Source organism: Haplochromis burtoni, unplaced genomic scaffold, assembly GCF_018398535.1.
Source record: "Haplochromis burtoni strain Fernald_Lab_line unplaced genomic scaffold, NCSU_Asbu1 Contig_724, whole genome shotgun sequence".
Classification (NCBI taxonomy): domain Eukaryota; kingdom Metazoa; phylum Chordata; class Actinopteri; order Cichliformes; family Cichlidae; genus Haplochromis; species Haplochromis burtoni.
This window is the reverse complement of record NW_024583085.1, coordinates 126,826-146,132: the sequence shown is the minus strand read 5'-3', so window position 1 is coordinate 146,132 and position 19,307 is coordinate 126,826. Positions and strand designations below refer to the sequence as shown.

At 42.1% G+C, this 19,307-nt stretch overlaps 1 protein-coding gene across 1 annotated transcript in view; it reads right to left on the bottom strand.

Moving 5' to 3' along the window:
• Positions 1–4,288, bottom strand: part of LOC102297388 (patched domain-containing protein 1) — a 41,017-nt gene extending 36,729 nt beyond the window's left edge. The window contains exon 1 of the mRNA XM_005950184.3: positions 3,249–4,288. Coding sequence (XP_005950246.2) covers positions 3,249–3,848 — 600 coding nt within the window. The 5' untranslated portion in view covers positions 3,849–4,288. The remainder of the gene's footprint in view (positions 1–3,248) is intronic.
• Between the last annotated feature and the right edge of the window lie 15,019 nt (positions 4,289–19,307).

The following is a 19,307-nucleotide window of genomic DNA, read 5'->3' as shown; positions in this document are numbered from 1 at the left end:
GGCAAGGCTGGGATGGTCAATTTGGTAAAGTAAATCCGTTGGGCATCTTTGTTTGCCTTTAGACAACAATTCTGATGGCAAAAGAGCCAAACGGGACAGGCACAAAAAAAAATAAATAAATAAATTAATTCATGAATTAATTTTTTGCGTTTTCTCTGTGTTTCTGCCAGGACCACAGGCAGGGCCACTCGCAGGTTGCTTCTGGGCCGCATTTGGCCCGCGGGCTGCCATTTGAATAGGCTTGACGTAGCACATCACTATATACCAGCTAGCCCAACTTCAGTAACCTGACAATAGTCACTGCTGTTTAGTTTTCTGTCTCCATTTATGTTGGAAGTGGTAGCAGAGCTGGTATATCATGTTCAGGTGGAAACAAGCAATCTAACTTTAACTTTAAATTTCATATATTCTGTTTTCATGGATGCCTGGATGTTACACCTGGTAGTGCAGCCACATTGATCATTTTATTAAAGATGAAAGAATTTAGACAGTTTGTAACTCTCAGTGATGCCGCAGAGTTCCTTTGACTTTGGGATCTGCAGCAGAGTTTGGACCTGGAAATGGCTAATGACATCAAACTTAATGGCTGGATAGCATTTCTATTGCTTAATGCACAATTGTGTTGTGAATATCCATCCTTAATCTGTGAAAAAGCACAAGGTTCAGAAGAATTATAGTAATTTAAAAAATGGTACATTTCAGGCTAGAATAGCAAAGGGGAACCTGTCAGCAGAGGAACGAAAGAGAAGGAACAGGGATGATCAAAAAAGAAAGAGAGAAAAAAAAGAAAGAGAGAAAAAATTAACAGCCAGCCTGAGTTGAAGAAAGAGTTTCTCATAAAGGAAAGGGAAAGTCCAGCAAGGTCTAAACACACAACCACAGAGAACTTTAGGAATCAAGGAGTAGTAGGTAGCTACTTGCTGGTGAACTATTAAGATGTAGAACCTGACATGTGCAAAAACAGAATTGTTATGATGTGTCTTGTGATATTACAAAGGTTGTTAAGGTTTAATTGTCATTTTGAAAGAAAGAATATCTTGTTTTCTACTAGTCTGTCACCACCGTCAGCACCTTGTCAACTCCATAATATGGAGTTTATGTTTATTTTTCTCTTTTGGAGAACCATATAGTTTCCTCCCTCATGATCTTCCAATAAAAATACGGAATTTTCTCAATAAATGTGTAATTTGCATGTTGCTTAATATGATTGTTTCTTATACAGATTAAATACAAGCTTCTGAAAATATGTATGACTGTAACTCTAATAATAAAAAGCCAAAACAATCTTACTTTTAAATGTGGTATAATTACTTTGAAAACATATGTGCATAAACAATAGAATAGAGAAGCTGCTAATAGTCAAAATAGCTGAAACAACTTAATTTAAAATATATATTTTTGCATTTCTTTGTGTCTGACGGTGTTGACAAAAACCTTGCATTTCTCCAGCAAAAACATAAATTTTTAAAAAATGTTACACCTGGGAGATTGTACCAAAACATGGTGAGACAGCCAAAACTTTGTGTAACTATTATATGTAAATATGTTTTTGAAAAGTCAAAAAGTATATTTTAGAAAATTAAAACCTGTTTTGTCCCTAATCTCAGGAATCACAGATATGACAGATTTAACCTGGTTACAAACAATTAAATTGTTTAATTGAAGCAGATAAACCAGTTAAAAAAAACAGGAATATGTAAAATAACAAAAAAAAGGTACTGAATAAATCAATAGACAAACACATAATAGATTGTGTTTGTTTATAAATAATTTGTATTCATGCATATCATGTTGATAACACAATACTGATATTTGTAAATAAAAAAATATAACATTTACTAACAATGTAAATTTCTTGCACCTGCCATAGACATCCCCATGACCTCCAAAAGAATTGCCCAGTTGTAAAGTTCAAATGCTGAACGTCTTATTCACGTCCAAGATAGGCCATGGTTGGACGTCCAAATTGTGAACCTAGTTTGGACGCCATATAGATGTCCAGAATTGATCATGGACCAACAGAGCCAATATAGATATGACCTGCACATCTATTCGAAGTCCAATATTTAGGGAGAATGCTTCACTAGAGATAGACCTCTTCACCATGTTTGTGCTGTTATAGAGATTTTTATTGGAAATACCTGACAAATACTCAAAGCCAAAGTCTTCAGTTTTAATGAGTGAAATTTCAGAATTAGTCTATTATTTAGTGTTAATTAGCATTTTCTATGTCTGTGCATCGCGGTAGTTATGTTTATTGATATGGCTTGCTAACAAAGCTAGCATTAGCTGATTAGCATGGTTGTGGCCATAATACTAATGCTGACTTGTCATTACCAGTTTCAAAACACTAAAATGTCACTAATGTTGACAACCAAAACGCTCAGCTTGAATGTTTACAACAAGTCATTTGCTAACTAATGGATGATGTCAGAGTGATCTGTCCATTTTTTATATCCAGTCTATACTTTGAACCCACAATGCACTCCGCTGCCTGCCTTGTGGAGTGACAATACTGCAAAGTGTGCTAATCTCTATCAACAACAAATGGAAATGAATATTCCTTATTGAAAATCATGCAAGAGTGCAGCAGATTTGCAGCTCATATATATGTGAGCCTTCTGAGCTCCAATATACCTTAATGTCTACATGTTGAATCTAGAATTCTTTTTTTATGTTGTGGTGGGTGGCCTGTAATAAATACAGCTGCAGATCCAGTACAGATGAAGCTACAGGCAACCAAGATGGGATACCTGTAAGGCCATAGCTACTGTGGCCAATGATTGTGCAGCCAGGAGGGAGACACTGCATCAAAAAAAAAGTCATATAGTCAGGATATCCCTGTCTGTGTGTGTGTGTGTGTGTGTGTGTGTGTGTGTGTGTGTGTGTGTGTGTGTGTGCGTTTGTGATGTGAGTGAAGGTGGAGGAGCAGATCAGGGCAAGCGGCATGCAGCCAATCAATTCACCTGCACCAAAAAGGGAGGGTGAAAACTGAAAAGCCGGCTGTGTGTGTGTTATGGAGAGGCTTCCCCTTCGCTGGCTGATATATGATGCACTGTGCAGCCCCAAATTACAGTCTGGTATACAAGTGTTTTCTGTTCATTCAGAAATTATAGCAAGCTCCGAGGGCCAGCCTCAGAGCTTCACATGCTGGGGCTGCTGCTCTGATGGAGATGGGTTTGGGGAGCGTGTATGCGCACGTGAAGGGCCTGGCTGAGAGGGAGAAAGAGAGAAAAAAAAAACCTCACCTTTAATGTTGTGTTCGGATAACTAATGGGCACCTTGTGGAAAGTGCTGTTGGAAAGCACAGCCTGCCTGATGTCTTCGAAGATGGTGATGATATCATCCAGTAGGCAGCGCTTGTCCCTGTGGCTCAAGACGCAGAGGTGCGCGAACGTGAAATTGAATCCCTTGTAATTGACGCGCAGATCCAACACCTGCTTGTGGACCTGCAGGACCTGATCGGCCAGCTCCAGGATGTTCCCCCCGGACTTGGCGAGCAGGATCAGCCTGCCATATCTTCCCGGGGTGTGCAAATCCGAGTACAGCTTGTGCTTTGACTGGTCGATTTGAAACAAGCTGTTAGCGAGACTCCGCTCGATCTTGGCGAGGCTGTGAGTCGGGGCGACCAGTACCTCCAGGTCCGTCTCCGGCTTGAATCGGCTCAGCACTGTAGATCCGAAAATGATGGTGAGCACCGCAGGGACGGTGAGGAAGAAAACGGGATGTCTGCTAACGAATAAGCCCAGCCAGTAGAACGAAGCCTTGAGCCCTCTGTGTATCACTTGCCGCAGCATCCTCCACAAAATCCAGCTTGCAGATGCCCCGTCTCCTCCGATGAAGCACATGTGACATCAGACTCCGTTCCCCGGCTTAGTACAATTCGTAAGAGAATTACACCAGGCTACAACACCATGCACACACTCTTACATGCACACACGCTTACACACTCTCACACACACGCACTCGCACACCTGGAAAACAGCACTGCAGCAATTCGCGGCAAGGCGGGCTAACGCGCGCACGCGCGCACGCGCGCACATGCACGCACATAGACGCACGCATACTCAGACAGTCACAAAATCATAGTGCGTGAGCCGAACGAGACGAGTCCACGATGTCTGATCTCAAGCCATTCCGCCTGCGTGTGATGGAGAGAATGCTGCGAGTCTCCTGCTCTGCACCGGCTGCAGTAGCAGCGACGAGCCGCGGCAGTGGGATGTGCATGTGTGTGTGAGTATATGTGTGTATGCCTTCTGTCTGCCTCTACAGCTCTCACACCAGCGGTGGCGCCTGATTTATGTACTTAACTGTAACCATGTGGCGGGGCTGAAGAGGAAGGATGGATGTGGAGGGAGGGAGGAGAGGGGTGACCCGTGGTTATTTTGGGGAACCGGGGAGGCAACATGATAGTTGTAAAATGCTCCTGCAGGTGGCTGAATGACCAGCAGCACTTGGAGAAATGAGTCAGTGTTAGCTTCATGAATGGGGAAAACCCAACTTGTGCAGTGCTTCACGCTGAGTGGTTTGTACAGGCCAGGCATGGTGGTGTAAATGGATCATTCAGCACAGACCTCCCTGATGTTTTTTGTTTTTTTTAAAGCATGTCTTTGTAAGTTGTCCAGTTATTCACATTCATATTGCCAAAATCCTCGACAATTTAAATGGACATTTGAGAAGTGCATAAAGATATTTCTTGATATATCTTTGTATTTGGATGGACACTAACATGGACTGCAGTTCTCAGAAATGACCTTGATTCATCCTTTTCTTAGAATTGGTATAGACATGCTAAAGGGAGCAAAGGTCCAACAAGACCAAATGGCAGGTTGTCTTGGTAAATTAATTGATTCCTGTGTAGGGCTTTTCTACTCCACTGAAGCACTCTTTAAACAACATGCCTCATTCACAAAAGCACTTTTTTCTATGCCTAAGTGCTTTATATTTAACATTCACACACAGTTACAATCGATGGTTTAGTATCTTGCCAAAGGATGCTTTGGCATGCATCCTGGAGCAACAGCCAAGAATTAAACCACCAACCTTCCAACCAGCCAATAACCTGCGCTAGTTCCTGCCATCTCAGATCTTAGGGTGACAGTTATCTCTCAAGGACTTAATATTGTAGATGCTGGTGCATCAAGACATCTGTGCCAAAGGAAACCATGTGTATAATCATGAGACGCAGGTGCCATGGCATTATTTTTTTTTTTATTTTTTTTGGCGCAGTATTAGAACTCGTCACAGCAAATTTCAATGAATGCACCTGCTCTTCAGTGGCGCAATCCCAATCTGCAAACTCACAGAATCTGAGGTTCATTCCTGCCAAATGTATGGGGCCTGTCCTACTCTCAAGTCTTTAAGTGCATATGGGCACTCATGAGTCAGCATATACTGCAAACCTTCCCTTGGTACTTGTCCAGAGATCTTAGTGACATTAGTTATTTTTCAATATATCCTGCCCCCCACAAAATGTACACAAACCAGAAAAGGATTATATAGTTTACCAGCACCAACTGGCACTTAGACTACAAAAATGGGAAAATTAATATGAAGTGGGGTTTTTTTTATTCAAACAAACATGAATCTTTGAGATCTAGTAACAGGAACCTGAGTAGAGTTGTGATCGTGGATGTGATCGTTGCTATTCTCTCCATATAAAACACAGTCACACAAAAGGCTGTTTATTAACAAAAGAATACTAATAGGAGGCTGTTGATTATGACTCTTAGCATAAGATGTCTACTTCTGTAACAGCAAACCCATAGCATAGAGTTCATGTGCATGGTGGTGTGGTGGTTAGTGCAGTTGCCTTATTTCAAGAATGTCCTGGGTTTGAATCCACATCTGACTGGGGTTTTTCTGTGTGATGTTCACATGTTCTCCACATATAGTAGCGTAGGCTCCACTTTCCCCTCCCCCACCCAGTATTCCTGAATTGGAGAAGATTAATTAACTGATTGATGGACAGTGTGAAGAATAGTAACACTATGTCTGTGGAGCAGATGACATCTGTGGTAATTTAGAACACCTTTTACTTAAGCTTACGTCCATAGACACACTGGAACAATTCCAAATTGGGTTCTATACCCCCCACTCAATGACAAGTGTGACTTTGTGTGGAGTCTGACTTGCTGGTAAAGGAGTCTCTTAATGTAGATGTACAGTAGTAAGCTTTAAGACACCCATTAATGTAGCAGAAAGAGGAACTTCTGATCAGCATATGTAACATGGGCTACAATAGGTGTAGACCTGTTGTGAGAGTACTTTGTAATCCAGTTCTAATCAGGACGTTTGTTTCAGAGAAGGCTGGATAATTTCTTTCCATTTGTGGGAACAGCACTAGCTAGTGGTGTTCTGTCAGGACAAGAAAGGCTTGACAAATCTAAAAATAGATATTAATAAAAGGTACCAAAGCAAATCAATCGCTCCCTCATCTTGGACAGTGTTGTCATAAAACTTCTCGCCTGTTTGCATCTATCCTTTACATTACTGCCATCTTGTAGCCACAGTTGGCTATTGCGCTGAAAGCTGCACTTGTTTTGTGTTCATAGGAAACTGCAGCTGTCTCAATTGTGGACAATCTGAGTCCAGGAGCATTTTCTGGTGATTGCACTTGTACATTGTGGATAAACCTCTGGTCTTTCACGGTTAATTGATGGGAGATCAGTCTGCAAGACAAGCTGCTGCTGGCTCAGCTTTCATTGCTCTGAGGTCAGTTACGTTATGCCCTTTGTGTGGAAACACAGCTAGCATTAGCAAGTGAAAGAGCTTTAGCGATTTATCACTGTAACAGAGGAGCTTCATCTTCGTGAACAGCTTGTACAACATGTGTGATGTAGAGAATGGAGTCTGAAAAAGTTGTTATTAACTAAGATAATACATTAGCAATAAAATCTGTGACAATAATAGAAATATGATTGCAGCTCTGACCATTCTATCTAAGCAGGCAAGTTGATCAGGTGCAAAGCTTTTTTCAGATTATGATCTATTAAAAAATTGTCCTAATGTAATATGTTTAACCAACAATTTTTCCAACACTCCGCCTTTATTTTTCATTCATATTTTAATCCCCACTGTAGATATGGACAATTTCCCATGTCATAGACTGGCCGAGCTTTTTAATTCAGGTGATTTTTTAATTATATTATCAATCAAAAACTGTAGAATCAAAAGTGTTAAGGTTTTTGCAGAAGAGTTTACCCCAGGGAATATTACACTGGACAATTTTCTTTTTTTTTTTTTCCTTTTGTTTTGCAACTTGAGTAAATCCTAGCCAAAGTCTACTTTAGTGTCTGCTGTTAGTGCCATGCTTAAAATGTTTTTTCATTGAAGTTATGCCACACCTGGATTCATCTCAATGAGAAACGATGGAACTAAGGCACTTTGAGCACACTAGACAACCCCTGAAACAAAGGTATAGAAATACATTTCTATAGAGTCTATCTAGTATTTCTCCACTTAATTGCTACTCTGCTACTGGCATGCTGATCATCAGTTTGGGATAATTAAATGTTTCCGTTATTCACTGATGGCTGATGGACCATCATGAAACAAAGGGACAAATCTGAAGAATATGGTTGTAATTGTGGAAGCAGAAAATAATGTAATTCAGCAAATCCTGGATCCAAGGGCTCAAGTGATAGATTTTAAAACACAGACAAATATAAAACAGACAAAAATGTTTCAAAATTACTACCAAGTGCTTGACTGGCCAGCCAATCCGCCTCTATGACCTGAAGCCCATAGAGAATCTGTGGGGCATTGTCCAGAGGAAGGACATCTGAGCCAAAAATCAAAAGTGACCTGGGCTTCAATAACATCTTAGCAATATGAGATAAACAACCTATCCTATTGTGACACACTCAGCTCAGATATACAAAATTGGGGCTAGTAATGGTTGCTAGTAGCATAATTTAAATAATAAATTCCAGAATGTAATAACACTAGCAAAGAGTATAAATAATGCTAAAACATCCCAAAAGATCTATAAATCGACTGGAATTCACACCACTTCCTCTAATTAGGAAAAAAAATACCACTACTTCTACTAAAATATTAATAACTATAATTATCTTTGTCACGGCGGGGTGCATCGGTGTGTTTGTTGGAGCGGACCCAAAAGCAGACACTGGAGGCAAGGAGCTGGTTGGCAAACTGAAGGCGAGCCTTTATTTCGGCTGAAAACATGAAACTATGAAACACCAAGCATAACTATGATAAACTATGACGAACCTATGACTGACCATGATAACAAAAGGTAAAACTATGACTGTGACTAGATGACATGAGGGAAATTCGCAGACATCCTGACAATGAACAGTAAGAGACAAAGGACTTAAATACACACATGAGGTGATCAGGGGAAGTGGAGACACATGAGGAAACAGCTGACTAGGATGAACATAATGATGCACAGGAAATGTAAACTAAAACACAACGACATGAAAACTGGACTTTCAAAATAAACAGGAAAACATGACAAGACACATCTCCAAAAGTTTATTCTGTTCATCTGGACGTAGCGTTTTGTGGGAGAAACGTTTCGTCATTCATCCAAGTGACTTTTTCAGTCTCAGCTGACTGGAGGTTTCCCCAATCCCCAAGTCTACTGGCCTGTAGGTGTAAATAGACTGCAGAGTGGTCTCGTATGACGTTACATCTCTCTTCACTTGCATCCCAGTCACGGAAGCGTTGGAGGTAGTCCGTAAGAGATTACAGGATGACACCAACCTCAGCAACAGCACCACTCTCAGCATCGACCAAATGTGTTTGCTTTTGGAACTGTATCTTCATTCCACCTACTTCACATACAAGGGTCAGTTCTACAGGCAGAAACATGGGTGTGCCATGGGCTCTCCAGTTTCACCCATCGTGGCCAATTTGTGCATGGGAGAAGTGGAAAAGAGGGCTTTGCTATCCTACCCTGGAACACCACCAAGCCATTGGTTCAGATATGTGGATGACACCTGGGTGAAAATTAAATCTCAGGACGTACCACAATTCACGGATCACATTAACTCGGTGGATGAACACATCAAATTCACCAGGGAGAATATGAAAAGTGGCAGGTTAGCCTTCTTAGACTGTGAGATTTCCATCAGTAATGGGGGACATCTAAAAGCTGACGTGTACCGTAAACCTACGCATACGGATCAGTATCTAAGGTTTGACTCTCATCATCCACTGTAGCAGTAACTGGGTGTCATCAGGACGCTACAACATAGAGCGAACACCATCCCCACAGACACAGTGGCCAGGGAGGCAGAAGAACAGCACATCAAGAAGGCCCTGAGTAAATGTGGTTTTCCCAGGCCAGGACTTTGCAGTTTATTTACACCTACAGGCCAGTGGACACTCTTTCAAGGATGAGGATGTACACATCTTGGACAGGGAGGAACGCTGGTTTGAGCACGGAGTCAAGGAGGCCATTTACGTGAAAAGGGAAAAACCATCTCTGAATCGAGGAGGGGGCATAAGGGTACATCTTTCGCCATCTTGCAATGCTGTGATTCTCTCTCTGTGAATGGTACTCATGGCCATTGATCAGTGGTCTTTGATCAGTGGGTTTTGGTCAGTGGCTGTTGATCAATGGTCATGAGAATTTGCATAATTAAGATTAAGGAACTGACCTCCCAACCCATTGTTCCTCAGTGGGCTGGTTAGAGTCATTATGCAAATGTACTGTTTATAAGATTGGGGAAACCTGCAGTCAGCTGAGACTGAAGAAGTCACTTGGATGAGTGACGAAACGTTTCTCCCACAAAACGCTACGTCCAGATGAACAGAATCAACTTTTGGAGATTTACTTTCCTGGATGATTGAGAATACATCAAGAAGATAACAAGACACAGGCATGACAGCATTAACCAGGCATACCAGAAACATGACACATAAGACACAATAAACAACAATGGGAACTTTAACACATGAGAACACCACTGACACACATGAACCTAATGACAGGGCAGGGGAAGGGAAACTAAATACAATGAACAAAGAACATACTGGACTCAAGTAAAACAGGAAACATGGAGACGTAGACATGACACACAGGGGAACCTGATAAATCATGAACTAAACTGCAAACTAAACATCACTGAATAACTAGATAACTGAAAAGAAACTGGAATACAAATGAAATAACAAAACAACATGAAACTCAGAAACACTGGGTCGCATGACCCAGGACCATGACAATCTTACTATAAGGACTGTATGTATGTATATGGCTGCATATACCCTATTTCTTCGTTAATGGGTGGGCCAGTCTGAGTTACCACTAAATGTGGAATTAAAACTTTGAAAAATTATAAAACATTTTATTACTTGGAAAAAAGCCTGCAGTGTTTTTTCAGAGTGAGTCTGCCAAATAGGTTTCCTGAGAAATAGATTTAGTACCTTTATTTAATCCCAGGAGCTGTTTGGATGTATTTGCTGATTTAAATGATACACGGCGGTCCCTGCCCATTAGACCAGCATGAATCTCTGCAAACGTTTGAAGAAAAATATCTCCTTAGAATTTTGGGGCATTTCAAAAATACTTTCATAGCAGAAACTATTGCTGAGGACTTGAGAAGAACAACCTAGCCTATTGTGACACACTATCAGCTCATCCATAGTAGCCCTCAGAAAAGACCTTCATCTAATCACAAAAAGAGCTCATAGCTGAGTCAGAAAGAAATGGGGCACAAGACATATTTGTATCATATCATATGTGTTGCCCTTTGAGGCAAGGTCTTTTCAAATTTAGCCACTCTGTGTCATCCCATTGGAGATACAGTATAGTGCATTATGTTAATGCTGTTGTATGCATCAGTAAAGCAGGAATTCCCTTGTGTACCCACAGCATACATGCTTTATGACTTACTGGCCTAAGTGGGTGGGGAAAATACCATGTACGTATTCTTTTCTCCTTTCAAAGCAGTAAATTCTCCCTTGTGGAAGGGCTTAATTAAAGGCCACACATTGACCACATTCCATTTAGCCTGTGACTGGATGCCAAGCAATTCCCATTTAAAAACAAAGTCTCTGGTTATTTCGGAGAGCATCGGTACTGGTAAATCTTTGTTATGTCTTGCAGAGTGGGTTACAGTGAGTTTTATTAATCTATTGACACACCAGGGATTATATCTCTCTTTTTTCTATTTCCAAGATTGCAAAAAAAAATCTTTTCTTCTGAAGAGTACCTTCATTTACACATTCGGCATTTGGTTAGGGCTCCTTTACAGTGAATAACTGCATCTATATTGTATTAAAATGATGAGCTTCTGGCACTGCTGAGCTGTTATTGAAGCCCAGGTTGTTTCTGATCTTCCTCTAAAAAAAGTCCTGGTTGATGCTATGCTGACTTGATAAAACACTGTGGGCCAACAAATAATCATCATAGTCATCACAGACTACAGAACCTTCACACTGAACTTCAAAGCCTCTCCATTCTTCCTCCAGACAAAAGGAGCCGAGTTACAAAAGAAATGTAAAATTCACTTTCATGTGAAACCAGGACTTTGGACCCCGGTACAACAGTCCAATCCTTTTTCTCCATAGCCTATGTAAGATGCTTCTGTCATTATCTCTGCTTCCGGAGTGGTTTGATATCAGGAATGTGACAGTTCTACCCCACTTCCTGAAGATGTGTGTAGGTGCATGATCTGATATTGTCGTGTTGGAGTTGTTCCCAGATCATCATACTAAATGTTGTTCCAGGATCAACATTGCAAGTGACCAATCAGAATGTTGTGACGTCATACTTTTGTGACTTCAGGAAAAAACGCCATAAATCCAAATATTGTACTTAAGCTGCGAGAAACCGCTTCTGTCCGCCGATCAACGGACCCTGACCCTAACCCTAAACCTAACCATAACCCTTTAATAAACGGTAAGCAGAATTGATATTGTCCTTGTAACATTGGAATTTCATAAATGCACGAATGGCTTGGCGCGCAAAAGAATAACGTCACAACAATGTGATTGGTCACTTGCGATGTTGAACCTGGAACAACATTTTCATGATGATCTGGTAACAACACCAACACGACGATATCAGATCATCCGTGTGTAGGTAGTCACTCTTAAAGCACTGACACTAGTCACTAAAGCCCTTGTAAAGCTCTCCCAAGTTCTTGAACCAACTTTTCCAAACAAACATCCAAAAATTTCAAAAACAAAGTAAGCAGCAATGATCAAAAGGTCAAGTGGATAAAAACCTTTATTAAATTAATCAGGGATTTTCCCTTTACATAAAAACATCATACAAAAGCGCTTTATGTACATGTTAAAAAGGTTCCATATTTTTCATCAGCCATCCAATGCACAAATGAGAGGCAGTAGTAGCTACAGTCATTTATAACCTTGTCTAGCAGTAACTGAGACATAACATGAGGTTCGAGTCCTCCACGCCAGCCACTCCTAAGGAAAGCCCAGCAGCACTGAACAAAACTACTGAGCAGCAGGGTTTTTTTGGCTTCAAAGGGGAGCAATGCCAAAAGAACAAAACAATTTCTAATGATCCCTGTTTTCCCTAACAGAAAATAAAAGGCAAAGAAATGACAGTTCTTTAAACTAGGCTTCTAACCAACAAACAAAAAAGGCTTCTCACTACTACTGAACTGCTACAAGGTGTTCCATATGTAGAGTGGTATTTACGAATCACTATTTACAAAGACTATCTACAAAATGCTTTCATGTAATAAGAACTATATCTGGAGTACAACTCAGCTTTCAAAATTCCCTTCTATTCAGGCTTTACACACAAACACTGAATGCTACTAACAAATGTCTGGCTCTGTGTTGGCTGTTGCATGTATTTTGTCCTGTCTCCCTCTCCCTACCCCAAAGATGGCAGTAGGAATTCTTCCTGTTAAAATTGAGTTTTTCCTTCCCATTGTCACAAAGTATTTTCTAATAGGGGGTCATCTGATTGTTGGGGTTTTCTCTCTATTATTGTAGGGTCGGTCTTTACCGTACAATAAATATAAGGTGACTGTTGATGTGATCTGGTGCTATATACTGTAAATAAAACTGAATTGAATTGAAGAAGAGGCAAGGAGAGGGCGACGTGGATGTCTTGAGGCTAAAAGACTGCTATCCATCCAACCAATCAATCCACATTCAGGAACTTTTTCAAACCAGCCAATCAGCAGTCCCACTTGTCTCAATCAGTGTTGCCAACTCCTCAGTAAGGAAAATCACTATTGGCTGTCCTAAAAGTCTCTAGAAGTCGCTAAATGATGTCATCGCCTAATTTGCGTAATTAGTCATGCCTATGTAATTGTAACAGATGCTGTAGGAGAGAGAAATAACATCATGGAAGAGACATAAAGTGAGTAAAAACACCCTAAAAGCATTTAGAATACATTTAGAACTACAAATAAAATTTCTTTATGCAATTATTGCTTTTGTAATGTCACAATTCCAACCCTCCTCCTTTATCCGGACTTGCGACCAGCAAAAGTGACCAGAAATAGGCACTCTAGTGGAGTTTTTGTGTGTGTGTGTGTGTGTGTGTGTGTGCGTAGTTTTATACCTTGTGATCCATAAAAAGTAATACTAAAAGAGCAGTAAAAGCAGCGGCTTCGCTCATGCGCGATTCATTTGTAGTTTGTACGCGTAGGGGTGAATATCTCCTGCTCAGACATCAGCTGGGGGCGACTGCTGCATGAGGACTACCTGCCGCCTGTGAACGCTTTGGCACGACTGACCCACATTTATTAGGGTGTGACACGAACTTGTGGACAGGTAACAAAACCAATTCAGTTGAGGAATATTCCTGTGTTTTACTGTCCAGCTAAGTGATCTCCTGCCTTTTATTCACAGAGTACCGAGCTGCTGCTTTGCCAGGTGGATTTCTGGCTGCGGGCAAAGGACCCGACACATCAGTGTGTTTTAATTTGTTTTAAACTGGTGTAAGTCGACAGACTGACTGCTGCGGCTGTCGATTGTTTTGTTTTTTTGTTTTAATTTTTTCTGTATCAGTAGGCACCACAGATATTGATTCTTTTAGTATTTTAACCCCTTTTTTATATATATTGTCGCGAACGGTGAAGGCGCTGCAGGGAAAACAAATCCTTTTTTTGTCTTGCCGCTTTTGCATGCACAGCGGTGGGCCTGGGTGAAGACGGCACTGAAGATTTTGGGGGGGTTTTTCTATAGTGTTTTGCCCATTTGGGGTCATGTGTGAGTTGCCGTCCCTTTTTAACCTGTGTGCTATGTCGATTTGTTCTTAAACGGTTCCCCGCAGCGCTTGTCCTGTCTCACGGGCAATCATACAGTTTTATCGTTTTTAATAAGGTAAAGCTTTTTAATAGTTTTTAGGTGCCGCTGTTACACTGTTACTTTTATTTTGCATTAAAGATTAAACTCTTCTTAACTGACTGTGCGCCTACGGCTTTGTCCTATTTTAAATAGGTACCTACCACGGGTCACAAATAGAGTAAGAGCGATACATGCGTTCATGTCAAAAAGTCATCATTAGTCTCCAACAACACCAGAAAAAGTCGCCAGATTTGTCACTAGTTGCTTTTTAGAAAAAAAGTCGCTAAGGGGGTCTGAAAACTTGCTAAATATAGTAACAAAGTTGCTAAATTGGCAACACTGGTCACAACAGCCAACACATACACAAGAGTTTTTGAAGTGAGGAGAAAGAGCTACACACACTCACAAACATTCTAAAGGGAGGAGCCAGAAAATATAAAGAAACATGGCACATGGTCGTCATGGATCATAACACTTTGCCTGTAAGTGGGACAGAGAACTGAACAACTCAAGCAGTCTATATCTTCTTTACGATGAGTTGGACTGAGACTCTAATGCTAGGTTTTAAAATACTGGTGATGTCATGGTAACTACATTAATCTGCTATACTCTCTATAGGTCTGTCCCAAAACCCAGGCTGCATCCTTTGTAGGCCGATTACATCACAGCCAGGTGACGAAGGCTGTCCCAATTCGAAGACTGCTCCAAATGCAGCTGACAAATGTGTCTTTCATCTCCCCGAATTTGTAGGATGGGTCGGGTGTATCCTTCGTGGCCCAACCTATCCCAGAATTCATAGTGCAGCCCAGCCAATTCCAGTTTCCAGCAATGGCGGCAGCTACTTAGTTTAATATTCCTCATATTTCTGGGCGTGCAGATCTCCAATGACCTCTCCTGGACTGCCAATACTACGGCGGTGGTTAAAAAGGCCCAGCAGCGTCTCCACTTTCTGAGAGTGCTCAGGAGGAACAACCTGGAGGAGAGGCTGCTGGTGACATTTTACAGAGCCACCATAGAGAGCATCCTAACGTACGGCATAACAACATGGTATGCAGGGTGCTCAGCTGCGGACAGGAAAGTACTGCAGAGGGTCATCAACACAGCCCAGAAGATCACTGGCTGCTCTCTGCCCAGCCTGGAGGTCACTGCAAACTCTCGGTACCTCAGCAGAGCTGGCAATATCATCAAGGACCACTCTCACCCCAGCAACCAACTGTTTGAACTATTACCGTCAGGCCGACGGTACAGGTCACATAAAACCAGGACAAACAGATTCAGGGATAGCTTCTTTCCCAGAGCTATCACCGTAGTAAATAAGCACAAAAACAATTGAACCTATTCCATACCGTCACTGTCATTATATTATGCTGCTATTCATACTGTCATTATATTAATGCTGCTATCCTGTATATATTGTACATACTATTGTTTGAGTACTTACGATTGTTTTTTTGTACTTTTTATATTTTACATTTATATTTATTATTGAAACTTGCACCAAGGGAGTGGCACTCCAATTTCGTTGTACTCTGTACAATGACAATAAAGGTTTCTATTCTATTCTATTCTATTCTATTCTATTCTATTCTATATTACTCTTCTTTCTGGGTCACAAGATATTTTCAGGCGAGCTGTAGATGTGTAAACTTCAAATATCTGCTCGGTTTATCAAGAGCATCACATATTTGCAAAAGTGTTTCGTAGACGTCTGTTACCCACCAGTTTGATAGCTGACCAGGAGGTCGAGGGTCACTAGAGCCGCGAGAACACTGGACACCCGGCACATCGTTTTCCAGACCCGCGGTCTTTTGCTACTCAGGTTAAACATGATAATAAGTCACTTAGATAACTTAAAATGTTATTTTTGCTTTTTTGAGTGTTTTATTTGTTCCTGAGTAATCGGTTTGGCATAGTTAAGTTTTTACACAGCTGAATAAACAGTCAAAGCGGAAAACTGATTAAACAGAAGTCTGAGATGATTGAGAATTTACACCAGTGTCCTGTTATATTTTAGATAACAAGGAGCAGACGGCTGAGTTTATTAACCTCTGGGTGGTCTTGGGTCGATTTGTGCCATTTTTCATTGTTCGTATACACGCCATTTGCACTGTGTTGAACGGAATATAGCCAACTTTTCCAAAAAAAAGTCTGGTTACATATATTTCAAAATTCCAGTCTGACTCCCTTAAATTAGCTTCAGTGGCTGAGCTACAGATAAACTTACACTATTGGTCCTAGTGGTCGATTTGTGCCCCATTGAAACCCATTATAAACGCTATTTCCCATTCCACGGTCATTACAACCAAATAATGGGCCATCTTCCGAATGTTGGTGGTACTCGGGAGTCCGGGCCTTGGAATTGTATCTTTTGGGAAATATTTGATTTCTTTGTTTTTTGGGGCTAAAAAAACAGTGCGGCCATGTGACGAAACCGGGATATAAAGGGTTAAAATCCGCGAAATGTAATTAAAACTTGATATGAATATTTCAAGGAGAAGTAGGTCTAAAAGATTGGCTAATTTAAAGTGGAAAAAAATATTAATATATAGATATTTTATGGCACTTTTCATGGCGTGGTCGATTTGTGGCTCTAAGCCCAATAGTGTATGCATTTTTCTAGGACCCCCCAGAGGTTAAACTCAGTACATCTGACTGAGGATCTTACGTGGTCAGGACACATAAACAAGACAGCGAAGAAGGCGCAACAGCACCTCTTCTTTCTCAGGAGACTGAAAAGATTCGGCATGAGCCCCCGCATCCTCAGGACCTTCTATCGCTGTGCCATTGAGAGCATCCTCACTGGATGCATCACCACCTGGTATGGCAACAGCACCGCTTACAACCGCAAAGCTCTCCAGAGAGTAGTGCAGTGTTCTGAACGGATAATTGGAGATGAGCTTCCCTCCCTCCAGGACATCTACAGGAAGTGGTGCCTGAGGAAAGCAGGGAGGATCATCAAAGACTCCAGTCACCCCAGCCATAAACTGTTCAGACTAGTGGTGTGCGATACTGCATATTTTGGTATCGATCCGATACCAAGTAAATTCGGGCCAGTATCGCCGATACCAATACCGATACTTTTCAATAAATAAGGTGGATGCCTAATTGAATTGCTAAATCGCAATTAATTTTCATGACCTTAAGTGTTTCCTTTGGTATTATTAATTAGTTAAAACCCAGGACATAATTAGGAGAAATAATTTATTTATAATTAAATAAAAAATGTTTTATTAATGTGGCAGCTCGTGGTCTGCCATGCCGCTGCAGGTGAGATGGACTCACCTTCACTGTATCTACAATGATGCCTCGCCGGCTTAAAACCTGTGCGCTGCTTGTGCTGTTGTTGTTTTTGGTGTTGATGTGCACAGCTGGCAGCAGGAGGGCTGCATAGTCCTGCGTGCCGCCCGTCTGCCCAGCTCACTTCCACGCCTACTGCGCCCCGCTGCTGTTTGCCATATGGGTGGCCATCAGACCAGCTCCGGGGCTTCCGCTGGAGGTGCGGGCGACCGCCAGAGTGGACACTTCCCCGTCGCTGGGCTGGGGCATGGGGCGCCGATGGTCCGGGCCAATTCCCTCGCCTGCTCTCGGGGTGAGGTGAAGCGGGCGAGGGGGGCATGTTCTGCGATGCTGCTGCAGGTTTGGTGGTTGTTACGCCCCTAGTCTAGGCGTGTAGAGACGCACAAAAGGTTGACTGTCGAACTTGCTACAGGCACGAAACTTTTGTCGATACGCCTCCGGGACTAATTCATAAGCCCGCAAAATAGTGGATTTGACAATCTCATAATCCAGACTGTCAGGAATGGAAAAACTCGCACAAACCTCCTGCGCTCTTCCTACTAAGTTGCATTGCAACAACAGACTCCAGACATCCTTTGGCCGTTTTAAAGTGGTTGCGATGCGCTCAAAAGCAGTGAAATAGGAATCAACCTCTCCCTCCCTAAAAGGAGGTACCAAAACAATCTGCTTGCTAGCATTAAAATGGTCTACGATGGAAGTGTCGGGGAGTGTACTTACTGGGACGGGAACAGCATCTTTCGCTCGAGAAGGATCCAGCTCCATAGCTCGTATGTGGAGATGCATGAGCTCGACTTCCTTAGCCTTAGCCTCCAGCTCCACCTCCTTCAAGTGAAGGGCAAGCTTGAGATCTTCCGTCACCAAACCCGCCGCAACCTGGCCAGTCGGGTCAAATTTAGGAGATTGAACGGCAACGGGAGCGTCCACCCCCGACGTCATCCACCCCTTGGAAGGTTTCGGGACGGCTGCAGCAGCTTCCGCCCCCACTGCCGTCTCCGAACTCCCAGACCCACTCAGCGAAGTTTTCTGCCTCCCAAACACTCCCCTGTCCACTAGTTTCTCTATCAAACATTGCTTAATTTCCGCCTTCTTAGAATGCAACGGAACATCCACATTGAATAAATTAGACACTACTAACAAATCTACTTTTGTGCACCACTGCTTTTGTGCAGCTCTGCCTCCTTTTCGACTACTGGGACAGAACTCAAAGTAAAGAATTGATATCACCAGGCCGATGCCGACTTGGGATCGATACTATCAATATTTGGATCGATCCGCCCACCACTAGTTCAGACTACTTCCATCAGGAAGGGGGTTCTGCAGTATCCGGTCCCGAACCAGCAGACTGAGGCTGTATCCCAATTCAGGGTCTGCAGCCTTAAGGCCGATTACGTCACATCGACATGACGAAGGATGTCCCAATTCAAAGGCTGCTCAAAATGCGGCCCTCAAATGCATCCTTCATTTCCCTGAATTTTAAGGACGTGGTGGTGTAGACCGCGTCATGGCCAAATGTAAAACAGTATGTCGGATGTGCCACGCAATGCTCAGTTACATTGATGGGAACTAGTGCGTTAGCGCAGTTAGCTCGTTAATGTGTTGACGCTGTCCAGTCCCACGCACGGGGGGATTCACGGTAACTCGTTAACGGAGATTTGCCGCGTTATGGTGTTAACGTCATTTCAACGAGATTAACGCTGACAGCCATTTAGACAGCCGTTAGCACATGATTCTCTTTATGGGGACCTGATATGTTTAAT